At 38.9% G+C, this 12915-nt stretch overlaps 1 protein-coding gene across 6 annotated transcripts in view; it reads left to right on the top strand.

Annotated features, from left to right (window-relative positions):
* Positions 1–12265, top strand: part of UBTD2 (ubiquitin domain containing 2) — a 61512-nt gene extending 49247 nt beyond the window's left edge. For all 6 annotated transcript variants that reach the window (XM_057540883.1, XM_057540884.1, XM_007171357.2 and 3 more), the window contains one exon: positions 9689–12265. In XM_057540883.1, coding sequence (XP_057396866.1) covers positions 9689–10086 — 398 coding nt within the window. In that variant the 3' untranslated portion in view covers positions 10087–12265. The remainder of the gene's footprint in view (positions 1–9688) is intronic.
* The last annotated feature ends 650 nt before the right edge of the window (positions 12266–12915 follow it).

Here is a 12915-nt window from a genome sequence, read left to right as displayed (position 1 = left end):
TGTGAGAAGTCTTTAGTTTGTTATTCTCAAATGGCAGTAGGGATTTTTAAGAGGGAAGTTGGTATCATAACTACCTGGGGATTTTACATATGAACATATATTTTCACTTTGGAAATTATGACTCAGGTAGAGGATGATATGGACATGTGTAATAGTGTACTGTTGTGGAAAAAGCTCCCTCAGTGATTCTAATGTCTGCTACTTCTTTTCCACAGCCTCCCCATCCTAGAAGAGCTCTATTTTTCATTACTTACACAGCATTTTTTACTCATGGTCTTAAATTTCTTAAAGAGCTTATTTCCTTTTTCTAATTGAGTGCTATTTTGTCACTACCTAAAATTCCTAAAAACATTCCTAAATACAGTGTTTTGCCTGTGAAACCAGATTATAGATTAAGTGGCTTGCCCAAATTAGCATAAACAGGGTGAAAAGAAGGTGGTTTTTATTTTCATTTTTCACGGAGTCTGGTTCATACTGGCTATTCAGATATTTTCGGTGAGAGCTCGTTCAGAAACAGTATCTGTTTATCTGGTAAAGAGGAGGATTTAAAGCTTTTTTAAAATTATTATTCAGAAGATTTAAAAAGATTTTTAAAATTGCCTACTCCTTTCCCTACCTTCCAATTTTCTAGAAAGGTTGTTGTTTATTTCTTTAGCATCTACAATTAATGTGTTTTCCATCTCCCTGCAATTCACATGTAAAAGCTCCCTTCTTAATCTTCCCTGTATAGGAGGAGTAGCTGCTCACTATTACCCAAACACTTACTTTTCTCATATTTAAAGTCTTAACTCCAAGTTTATTCTTACTTCTCATGGCTAAACGTTACCAGTCATTCAGTTGGACTTTTGAAGGCCATTTTCTTTTGTCCTTTCTCATTCTTCAGGATATGGGAGGTAGAAAATAGTAATTCTTGAAAAAACTTTATTTTTTAGTCACCTTCAAAATCCAGGTGGGAAAGGAGTTGCCCAGAATTTTTTTTTCTTTTTCCTGATCTTTCTTATCTCAGAATATATCAAATGTGAATAAATTAAATTATGTATAATGCAGTTTAAGTTGTTTAAAACTAAGGCACTTATAAATAGCGTAAATAGAGCATTTCTGTGTATAAGAAGCCAACATGATGAAAAGAACTCCTGGTCTGAGAATCAGAAATAATAAAATACTATCAATTCATGTTTTGAGTTGATGTTATTTAATTCTCATGCCTGTGATAATCACCTACAACAGTCCCCGTTTTAAACAGATGAGAAAACTGAAGCACAGGGAAGTTACATTATTTTTCCGAAGTAAAAGTCATGAAATTAGGTTTTTAACTCAAGTCCTAGATCTAACCGTAACTAAAGCAACTAAGTTACAAGGTCAAGTCATTTCATCTGTGTTTTCTGTAAAGTTACTACACGAGTAATTTTCAATGTTAATTCCATGTGTATCATTTTAGGTCTCTCCCACACTATATAGAATACTTTATTTGTTTTTTTATAAATTTATTTATTTTATTTGTTTATCTTTGGCTACATTTGGTCTTCGCTGCTGCTTGCAGGCTATCTCTAGTTGCAGTGAGCCGGTGTTACTCTTCGTTGCAGTGTGCGTGCTTCTCATTGTGGTGGCTTCTCTTGTTGCGGAGCACGGGCTCTAGGCGCACGGGCTTCAGCAGTTGTGGCTTGCAGGCTCTAGAGCACAGGCTCAGTAGTTGTGGTGCATGCGCTTAGTTACTCCGTGGCATGTGGGATCTTCCCGGACCAGGGCTCGAACCCGTGTCCCCTGCATTGGCAGGCAGATTCTTAACCACTGTGCCACCAGGGAAGTCCCTAGAATATTTTAAAATGATATACTTCTATTAATACAAAAGAGAAACAAGTGGATTCTCTCAGACATGGACAGATAGGAAATGCATATTTGTAGGCCTTGTTTCTCTTTCCTTTAAGTGTGTTAGACGCCCATTAAGAAGCAAGCCATTGGGGCTTCCCTGGTGGCGCAGTGGTTAAGAATCTGCCTGCCAATGCAGGGGACACGGCTTCGAGCCCTGGTCCGGGAAGATCCCACATGCTGCGGAGCAACTAAGCCCATGCGCCACAACTACTGAGCCTGCGCTCTAGAGCCCGCGAGCCACAACTCCTGAAGCCCGGGCGCTTAGAGCCTGTGCTCTGCAACAAGAGAAGCCACCGCAAGAAGCCCGTGCACCGAGACAAAGAGTAGCCCCCGCTTACCACAACTAGAGAAAGCCCGCGCACAGCAACGAAGACCCAACGCAGCCAAAAATAAATAAATAAATAAATAAAATTTTTTTTTTAAAAAAAGCAAGCCATGAATTCTGATTCCTTTAAAGGTCCCTATAAGAATTTGTCATTTAATAAACTTAATTCATGAACATAAAGCTTAAGAATGAAAGCATGAAAATTGTACATACATGAGAGACAGAGGATTTTTATCAGACTTGTGTTTAGAAATGAAATGGGGCCTTAATAAAGGATCTGATGACTGACTAATCATAAATTAAATGTTATATCCTTTTCCTCTTTCTATCCTCAACGAAACAAAAATGATTTGGAGTTACACAGTGTAGCTTTATCCACTCCTCGGCTGCTGTCACCCTTTTTCTTCAGGTAGAGCAACAAAGCGCCTAAAATAGCTGAGGTGGGAGTTTGTTCCTGAGTCAGTAGGCTTGTCTCTGAAGAAGACCTCCTTTCTTTGCCATTCTGGGTGGTGGGGGTGGATGGAAAGCAGGGTTTCTGATGTGGTCCCAGGAAGTGTACTGCACCGACTTCCACTTCTGTAAAGCCAGGTCAGCTAAATAAACCAGTGCCCGAGTGCTGCTGGTCTGTTCCTCTGTTCCTTTTAAAGAGTTGGAATTAAAGATCAGTGTCCCGTTAGAAATGTGGCCAAATGTTACACAAGCTGTTAATCATGGTCTAACCATAGTAAGACTTTGGTAATACATCCAAACTAAGCCACTTTTCACCTGTGCTTGCTAGAAGAGATGATAGATTTAGTACTTCTGAATCCCAGTCTTAATAGCTAATTTGGTGGGATGAGACAACTGAACCTGCTTCTCCTAAAGCCTGACTATCAGACATAAGCTTAATATAATTCCCAGCAAAGTGTTTGCATGAGAGAGTCTGTAATTTGTTAGTCCTGAAAGACGGCTCATAATATCTGGATGAAGGGTAATTTCGATGGCCCTTTTGACATTATTGTGAGGTTTGTAAAGGACCCCATGAAGCATAAAGCAGTGGACTCAAACATTATGAAACTTTGATCCTTTGTGATATTGCTATTGGTGAGCTTTCCTCCATAAGTCTGGTTCTGAGATTTAAAACTTGTATGAGAAGGGACCTGACATTACTGAGTGTTTTCAATGGATTTATTATACGTACTAGTCAATTTTGCATGTGTTTTATTATTTAATCCTTACAACTACTTTGTGAGGTAGATAGTATAGTCCTTGAGGAAACAGACTGAATATGTCCAGGATTAGGATTCAAATTAAAATTTGGGTGCGCTGGCTCCAAAGCCACTGTTCCTTCTATCAGATTTACTGCTTCTCCAGTCTTCTGTTCCTCTGTCAGGCTCAACAGTGGGCTGCCTGAATCATAGGTCTAACCCACTGTTCCTTTCCTTCCCATTCTTTCTGTTATTTCAGTGTTCTTTTCCTTTTTAGCTGTGTCCAACTCACTTATGTGTTTAGGTCTTCTGTTGTCTTAGGAAGTCATGTTTTATGAAGAGTTCATGCCTTCTGGGTCAGTTAGAAAAGTGAAGTCGAGAATAAAGACATCCTTTCTCATCCTTGGAAGAAACCCCCAATGTGACAAAAGCCTTGCCGTTCTAGGATATTGCTTTCCTAATTTCTTAATTAATTTTGGGAGGACCGTTTTCTATATCAGATTGCTAGTATGTTTTAAATATTAAATGTTTTCAACTCTGTTGAGGTATATTGAAGAACACTAAACAGCACATATTTAAAGTGTACAGTTTGGTCAGCTTTCACATGTAAACACCCATGAAACCATCACTACAATCAAGGTAACATTTTAATATCCTCAAAAGTTTCCTTACATAAAAATTGATTTTTAACTTTTGCAGATTTGTTCATGTAACTCTGCAAGTCTCACGTGGTAAAAATTTTAAGACTGAGCTGCAATCTTGCAGGAGTGAACATAGAGGGAAAACCAGTGAGGCCTTTGAATGCTTAAAAAGACGTCTTTCTTTTTAACCTGAAAGACTACTTGAGAAAGAATAAAGTGTTAGACGTTCTGGCATTTAGTAAAGCTATTTTTATTATTTGGTATATAATTTAGTCTTATCTTTATAAGTTTCTTGTGAAATATTTTGAAGCCTAATTAAAAACAGCCATAGAAAAGAGTTGACCAAGAAAAATAGAACATCTGGGCCAGTCATCTAGATAGAAGATAAATAAAAACAACTTCAAAAAATTATGTATGAAATCAGAACAGAAGGTAGTCTTGGCAGCTTTCTTCCTACCCTGGGGAGCTTTCAGGGCTTCCTGACCTGGGGAAGCAGTGGCCTGGCAATCATTTATCCTGGTGGCCATCTGTCTCTGCTAGGACTTGAGTGAGGCCTATAATGGGTTTTTGAGGAGAAGGGGAAAAAAAGACAAGTGTACTTAGGTGAACAATCTAAGCAAGCCTGGCTAGAACGTCTTTAGAACTAGTGAAGAATTATTAGATGAACTGCACTGCCAGTGGCCAGTGGGTGATGATTAAAAACGTTTTGTAAATTGCAAATGCAAACGTAGCTAGGAGTGATTTTTGGAAACGTAAAAAAATCCTTATGTTTTCAACTTTTAGAGTGGTTCCTTCCCTTCTGTGTTTAAATACAGTGTTTCTTTAAGCAAAACTCTGTCTTCTAACCATGCCCTGTTTTTTACACATTGCTCTTAAATATCATAGGTGAGACAGTGATAGTAATAGGTCCGTTTTGTCACTACATGTGGTGGCTTCGCAGCACTGAAACTTCTTAGTCACCACTTTCTTTTGCCTCATCTTCCAGATCCTTCTTTGACCTGTCACTAACATCACTGGCAAACGTATTGTTGGGCTGCGTTTGGAGTGTTGGTTTCTTGCTCCTTGTGATTCACATTTGGTTCTTCATCCCTCTTGTATTTGTCCTCTGCCTTTTTCCAAGCACATTTCCTCCTCCCCTTAACAATATCATTAACCTGGGAGTCTTGTAGAGCTGTCACAAGCCCTATAGCCTTATCCCTATGTTACACATTTACTTCTTCAGGAATCAGATTATTTTACTGTGTTACTTAACTATCTCTGACCCTGGGCAAGCTACCTCTCTCTTCAATTTTCCCATTTGTAAAATGAGTATGATAGACTTACTTTAGAGGGCTGTTGTGAGGATTAAGTGTTAATATATGCAAAGTGCTTAGACAGAGCTAGTAAGCCCTCTTAAGTGTTTGCTTTTATGTTTAAACTAACACATTCGAGATTATTACTCTACAAACTGCTTTTACCCTTTTCCCAATATGCTTCTTCAGTTACCTTCAGATAACTCAATTGAAGTATCTCCCTGAACCTGAAGCAGTTAAGAATCCAAGCAGAGGGCTTCCCTGGTGGCACAGTGGTTGAGAATCCGCCTGCCAGTGCAGGGGACATGGGTTCGATCCCTGGTCCAGGAAGATCCCACATGCCGCAGACAGCTAAGTCCGTGTGTCACAACTACTGAGCCAGCACTCTAGAGCCTGCAAGCCACAACTACTGAGCCCGTGTGCCACAACTACTGAAGCCCGCACACCTAGAGCCTGTGCTCTGCAACAAGAGAAGCCACCGCAATGAGAATCCTGCGCACCGCAACGAAGAGTAGCCTTCGCTCGCCACAACTAGAGAAAGCCCGCGCGCAGCAACGAAGACCCAACGCAGCCAAAAATAAATACATAAATAAATAAATTAAAAAGAAAGAATCCAAGTAGAGAATCTTGTAACCCTAAATTCTCTGTCACTCTCATTTCCTGGTTAGGTGATTCGCCTTTCATAACCTATCATTAGGTCTCGCCCCTTACTACCAGTTCTCTCAGATCCATTTCTTTCCATTGTTAGTCAGCCAGTCATTTTAGCAGGGCCCCCTGATTCCAGTCAGTCACTCTCCCTTCATGCAAATAATAAAATAATCTTTAGGCTTTGTCTTCTTCACTAGCATAACCCTAGCACCTGAAACATTGCTTGGCATATAGTAGGCACTCAATATTTGTTGGATGAATGACTCATGGACCTATATTAGCCACATGTACCTATACTAGCCTCCTCTAGAAATTTCCTAGAGTATTAAGTCTAAACTCCTGAACCCTCCTATCAGGTTTTCACTATTGCTCTCTGTTTAGTAATTTCACACCATCGATTGTGTATTCCACCTCAGCAGAGCCACTTGTTATTCCCTACTTATCTTGTACTAATTCTTTTTTTAAAAAAATATTTATTTATTTGGTTGCACTGGGTCTTAGTTGCGGCAAGTGGGCTTCTTAGTTGTGGCTCGAGGGCTCCTCAGTTGTGGCATGCGAACTCTTAGTTGCAGCATGTGGGATCTAGTTCCCTGGCCAGGGATTGAACCCGGGCCGCCTGCATTGGGAGTGCGGAGTCTCAACCACTGTACCACCAGCGAAGTCCCTCTTGTACTAATTCTTGTTTCCATATCATTCGTATTTCTTGGGATGCCCTACATTTGTATTGTGTCATGCCCAGAACACACTATTTCTACAGAATTTTTCCTTCTTGGCTCTGCCAACTCTAGTCACGTTTCTATTGTGTGATATCTCAGCTCCTATGTTTGATTTTCAGTGTATCAATTTGTATTTAAATCTTTCGTGGGTATGCTGTGTCTGCTCACCTTGATTATAAGCTCCTGGGGGTCAAGGACAGTCTTGGCTCTCTTGTAACCTTCTCTACTTAGTGCCAGTGACATATCCTACAGACTTCCAGGTGTTTAGTAAGTGTTCATGTAGCAACTCTGGAACGCAAGAATTGTTTTCTAGTGATCTTTATTAAGTCCTAAAGAGATTGTGTGATAGAGACCACTATTAGCAGAGCAGTTTTGTCTTTAATAAAGAGATATGGGGCCATAAAGTGGTAGAGGATTTAGCAGTATATTATTCAAAAGAGTTTGAGCCTGCAGAGGAGTCATTTTGCTCTGAATAGGTAATTTTGGGGTAATATTCAGCTCTGGGCTATATTGATTATTTTTATTGATACTTTATGATCCCAGATATTAAATTTGGGGAGAGGATAACCCATAAAACTGCAGCCTAAAAATGTAATTAAATAATATTTGACTTCATGGCCTGAATTCTTCCCCTATTTAGTTTTTCGTTTAATCTAAAACTAGAGCATATTTATAACTCAGATTACAGTATAATTTGACGGGTAGGAGTGAGGAAAGGAATAAACCAGAAAACTTCATGTTAAATAAATTGCAAGTTATCTTTCCCCAAAATATTGGAATATGGGAGCTTCTAAGCAACAGAGTCTGGATAGCTGGTTTCCAGCCTCATGGATGGGAGGCTGCCTGAGCTAGAATAAGAAGGTATGCCATCTTCAGCTGTACCTCTTCAATGGAGTTTTTATTCTCACCCATTTGAGTCTGAAAACTGAACCCCTGACTTGCTGGGCTGAAGGGCAGAAGGGGAAAGACTCAGCTTTCTACTGTGATGAAAGAGTGAGTATTCAGATCTAGGAAGAGCCAAAGTGCCTGTTAGATTGTACATTTGTTTAAGCTTGGCATGCACTACTGTGTCAGCACTGTGCTAGAGGCTGCCATGGCGCCTCTCATCCCGGTTTCTAGGGAGGCTAAAAATACAGGCTGTCTTTTGGTCAAGACATTGTTCTGCCTGTAGTTTGACAGCTTTGGTTTGCACTTTTATTTTCTATCTCTTGTGGTGCATGAAGATGAAGCAGCATGTGCAAACCTGGAAGTCACTTTAGAGGTCATTTTTATCCTGCCTCATTTTGCTAATTGAGAGAAGTATTACAGGTTAAAGAATGTTGCTCAAGGTTGTACACCTAGTTAATAACAAGGCTGGGAATATCATCTTGGTCTCCTGATTCCAAAGGTAATGATTTAGAATGGTGCTTCTCTAAGAGAATGTTTTTCTAGCAGAACAGTTATGTAAGTATATATGTTCTTGTTCCTATCAGGCTGACATTACTGACGCCCCAGTATCAGTGGGATATGTATTCGAAGGTATTTTCCTGAGAGAGATGATGAGTCTGTAGTGAACTCTCCACCTTCTCTTGGCTAGTTTTCCTAATGGGCAGCCCACCTGAAAGGCACTGAGGTTTCTTTGCCTTAGGACAAGGCTATATCAAGTATATAAACAGTGAAGTTTGCACAACTGACTATTTATAAATAATATTGATACTGCAGTGTGATGGTTACTAGTGTAGGGAACTGCTGGTGATCACAACTGGGCTTGAAGCATATCTATTTCTACAGTCATAGCAGTGTTCAGATTAGTGAATAACACAGAGGCTGAACATTATTTTTAAACACAGAGGAAAGAGGAGATCCGCGTGTATTAATGCTTGGTGCCTGAGTTCTCACCCCAGCCCATCTTATGTAACTTAGAAAGCAGGCCCAGTTCAACCCTTGGTGGATTGGTGACTGTTCCAGTCTCATTTGGGATGCTTTGGATTTTCAGCCTATTGATGGAGATCAGTTTATTAACTCATTTGTTCATTGGTAACCATTTCTCAGTGTCCACGCCCCATATTCATTAGCCTGTGTATGAGTGTTCTGAATATGGTAGATGTTTTTGGTTTTTATCCAAATTGATAATCAGCTGACGTTAATGTTCCAGTTTGAGCAAAAGACACATTATGAATAACCTTACAATAAAACATTCATTAAGTATGCTTTCAAGCTCCCCAAGGGAAGCTCTGGTAATTACAATGCAGTTTATACTTTATAAAGAAATTAACCATGAATACCTTCTTTTAAACCATAAACACTTTTTTCCCCCTCCCCTGAGCTAGCAAGTTATAAACTTCATGCCCCTTTTGTTCTTCCTTTTTAACTCAAAGCTTCTCTGTAACAGATTGACTAATTAGGGTTAAATAAAACACCTCAGTCATTTCTGTGGTAGTTGTGCTAATGAGATCCATACATAAGCCATGAGACAGTGGCAGCTGGTAAGCTTGTCATCTCTAGTTTGTTATCTCTTTGGACTGAGGACTTCTGGCCAAGTACTTCAACTTAGGAAGTCTAGGCACTAAGAGAACCACTCTGGAACACTGTGTTGTGGAGATTTGAGCTTAGGGATCTGGGGGTTTTTGCCTTTTTTTTTTAACGTTAGCTGATTCATTTCCTAAAAAGATATCCCAATGTAATTTGCATCTCCCATTAATTTGGTCTAAGCATTGATAATATTAGTAAATTGGAATTTTGTGCGTTTTCTTTTCCTTTTTTAACAAAAGTATGAATTAGGTATGAAATGACTTAGAAGAAGTGAGGGCAAGGAGCTAGGGTCCTGGTTAATGTAAAATTTGATAAACACTCAAATATTTGGTCATGGATCTTGATAATGATTATTGATGATCACTGACAGAGATTGGCCTTATTTTACATTTTTTTCTCTGCAGTGGCAAGCCAATGCGATGTTTGAGCATTTTGCAAGATGTAAAGAAAAATGCATTCATTTAGATTAAGCTCTTTTTCATGTCTTCTCTTTCTGAAGGTGCACTTACAGAGTGCTATGATGAACTGGGGAATAGGTATCAGCTTCCAGTCTACTGCTTGGCACCACCAATCAACATGATAGAGGAAAAGAGCGACATAGAGACTCTGGATATTCCTGAGCCACCACCCAATTCGGGGTATGAATCTCAGCTCCGTTTGCGCCTTTCCACCGGCAAGGACCTCAAACTTGTGGTCCGCAGCACAGACACAGTGTACCACATGAAGAGGCGGCTACATGCAGCAGAAGGAGTGGAACCGGGTAGTCAGCGGTGGTTCTTTTCTGGCAGACCTCTCACCGACAAAATGAAGCTGGAAGAGCTGAAGATCCCAAAGGACTATGTTGTACAGGTTATAATGAGCCAACCTTTGCAAAACCCAACACCAGTTGAGAACTGAACTGGTCCTGTCGGCTGTCCCCAGATCCCTCCTGCTCCTTTCTATTGTTGTTGTTATCATTTCCTACTCTACGGCGTGAAATTTATTTTCACTGCTCTGAATTCCGTATGAATGGATTTAGTTCTGAGGAATTACCAGTGAAAACTTCCATCTGTGATGGAGACCAACGAAAATAATTAATAAAACACAAAGAGCCAGCCTTTGAGACTCATGTAATTACAGTTTCTAATTCAAGAGGCAGTTAAGAAATAGATAACCATTTATTTTAAAATACCCAACAACTATATAATGGCTGTATTTAAATGATTTGGACTGTAAATAGACCATTGCATCCATGCAGAACAGCACCAAGCACCTGTGAATACAGAATTCTTAAAAAATAAATCAAATACAAAAAAATACAATAACAGTTATAAAACTTGAGCTTTTTAAAATGGAAACTGAAAAGAGCAGTACTTGAGGTTCTCTTCTTTTCTGGTCTTAATTCCTTGCTCAATTAATATTTAGCCATAAAGGAGTAGAGACTGGCAAATTGTGTTTCAGTATTGCTTTCCCCATCCCCATATGTTGAGCTCCTTGTTTACATTCACACTAAATTTTGGTGCCTTCCAGCACGTTGGTGGCAGGCACCTTTCTGGAACACTAGGCAATAATTTGGTCAGTGCATTCAGATCTCTGACTTTCAACTGATAACTTAGTTGAAAAGTCTGTTGTCCTCTTGCTGCATAGGTATTTTGAAATGTCTATATAATGAAGCTGTTTCATATCCAGGCTTAGAAGGACACTACTATGTAATACCTTCATTGATCTACCTACCCTGCTTAGAACTTTTCAGAGCTAACTGTGCCCCCAAATGCATGTATATGCATGGAATCAAGTACAGCTGGGAATGTACTTGAATCATTCCAGGGATTCAAGGGAATCCCAGGGAATGCACGGAATCAAGTACAGCTGTTCCTACTGTAGGATAATAAAGTAATTATCTCTTCTCCCCCAATTTGCAGGAAGGGTGTAAGGAAAACCCGTTCTGTCTGTGCCTGGGAGAATTGTGCCTGTCTTCAATCTTTTAGAAAAAATTTCAACTCATAATTTGCTAGTGTGAAAGATTTACTGACATCACGTAAACATCGACAGTGAGACCAAATGATGATACGTTGCTTTATGCTTTAGTGCTTTCCATAGTTCACTGTTACCTGTAGTTGTGGTGGATGAGAATTTTCCTCTCTCATCTTTCCTAGCAAAGAGGCAAATTAAGAAGCATCTGCAGATTATATTAGAGGACTGAAAAATTTGGTGAGATAACCTGACTCTTCTGTACTAGGACTGGAATAAAGCTGCCAAGGATTATATTTAATTTGGAGCCTTTTCAAGGTTGGTTCCATAAGTGAGAAGGGGTCTACCACGTGATTTCTGAACCCCTGAGAATCCATGAGATGGAAAAGTAGAAGCAAGAAGGCACTTACGTTGTTCTCAAATGAGAAATAATCAAACCTTCACATGTATTTTGGATGTGAAGCACCATTATTAATTTTAATGGCAAAATGAAACTATTTAGTTTAAATGTAATGTTTAAAATACTATTAAATTTCCTATAGCCTGATTGCACATAATATCTATAATTGTAACATATGTTTCTGAGAGCTTTAACTACTTCTCTTTTTCATGCAATCATTTTAAAGATTGTGGCTACATTTAATTTAGGTTTACTAATAATTGAATCTAAATTCAAGAGGCAACAGCAGCATTAATTCCAAAGGAGTATTTTTATATATGGAGGTGGAGATATGCGAGGGTATTTCAATATAATGCCCCTGTCGTCAAAATGTTTCCTTATTAATTTGTGTGCCACATTGAACAGCAACATCTCTCAAAGTTTGTCAACTGGAGGACAAAAAAGTGTTCAAATCTATTTTTCTTAAGTAAATTTGGTGATATAATAATCTATAGTTGGTAGAAGTTTTTTTGTTGAGGATTTGAGCTCTCTTAATAGTTTATTTTAAAGGAACATGTACTTTGAATAACAATTTTCTGGGCATTTAACTAACCTAGGTGAGAAAACCATGGTGCTGTTTAATTGTAAATAGATTGATATAAGATTGGACCAATACTTGATGTGTACAATTTTAGTATGTAGGGTTTTTGTGCTTTTTTTAAAAAAAAAGTTCAATTTTTCTCTTTGTCTTTGCTTTTATTCTGGGTTTTTAATTATTATTACTCTCCACAATAAGGGTAATCTGCTTCATTCTGATAAAAACCTCTAAAAAGCTTTTTCCCCTTTTTAAAACCTCCCAGCTCAGTAACTAACAAGTTCATTACTACCAAACTTAGGCTCTGCTATGTCAAACCATACATGGTCATTTATAGAAATACTTTATTTGCTGCATTGAAATCTTGGTCTCAAATAGGTTGTTGTTTTTTTCTTTTAAGAATCATGCTGTAAACCAAAACCCATAATTCAGTTTTTCAGAAGCACTGAGCTCATTTCTTTATCCATTTTGGATCAAAGTGGTAGGCTTTGATTGTTAATTTTTATTTAAAATAAGTGATACATACACATGGGAAAAAAAATCCAAACATACTGAAGTGAAAAGTCTCTCTGAAGATGCCTGTTCTTCATCTCCCATTTCTTTTCCCCAGAGGTAACAGCTGTTCCCAGTTTTCTGGATATCTTTAAAGATGCTCTACCACAGTGGTTCTCAAACTTCAGCATGCATCAGAATTACCTGGAAGGCTTATTAAAACACAGATGGCTGGGCTCTTCCCCCAGAGGTTCGGAGTTAGTAGGTCTGAGTGGGGTCCCATAATTTGCATTTCTACAAGTTCTCAGGT

Source organism: Balaenoptera acutorostrata, chromosome 2 (genome assembly GCF_949987535.1).
Source record: "Balaenoptera acutorostrata chromosome 2, mBalAcu1.1, whole genome shotgun sequence".
Taxonomy (NCBI): domain Eukaryota; kingdom Metazoa; phylum Chordata; class Mammalia; order Artiodactyla; family Balaenopteridae; genus Balaenoptera; species Balaenoptera acutorostrata.
The sequence above is the reverse complement of the archived record's forward strand: the minus strand, read 5'-3'. Positions and strand labels throughout refer to the sequence as shown.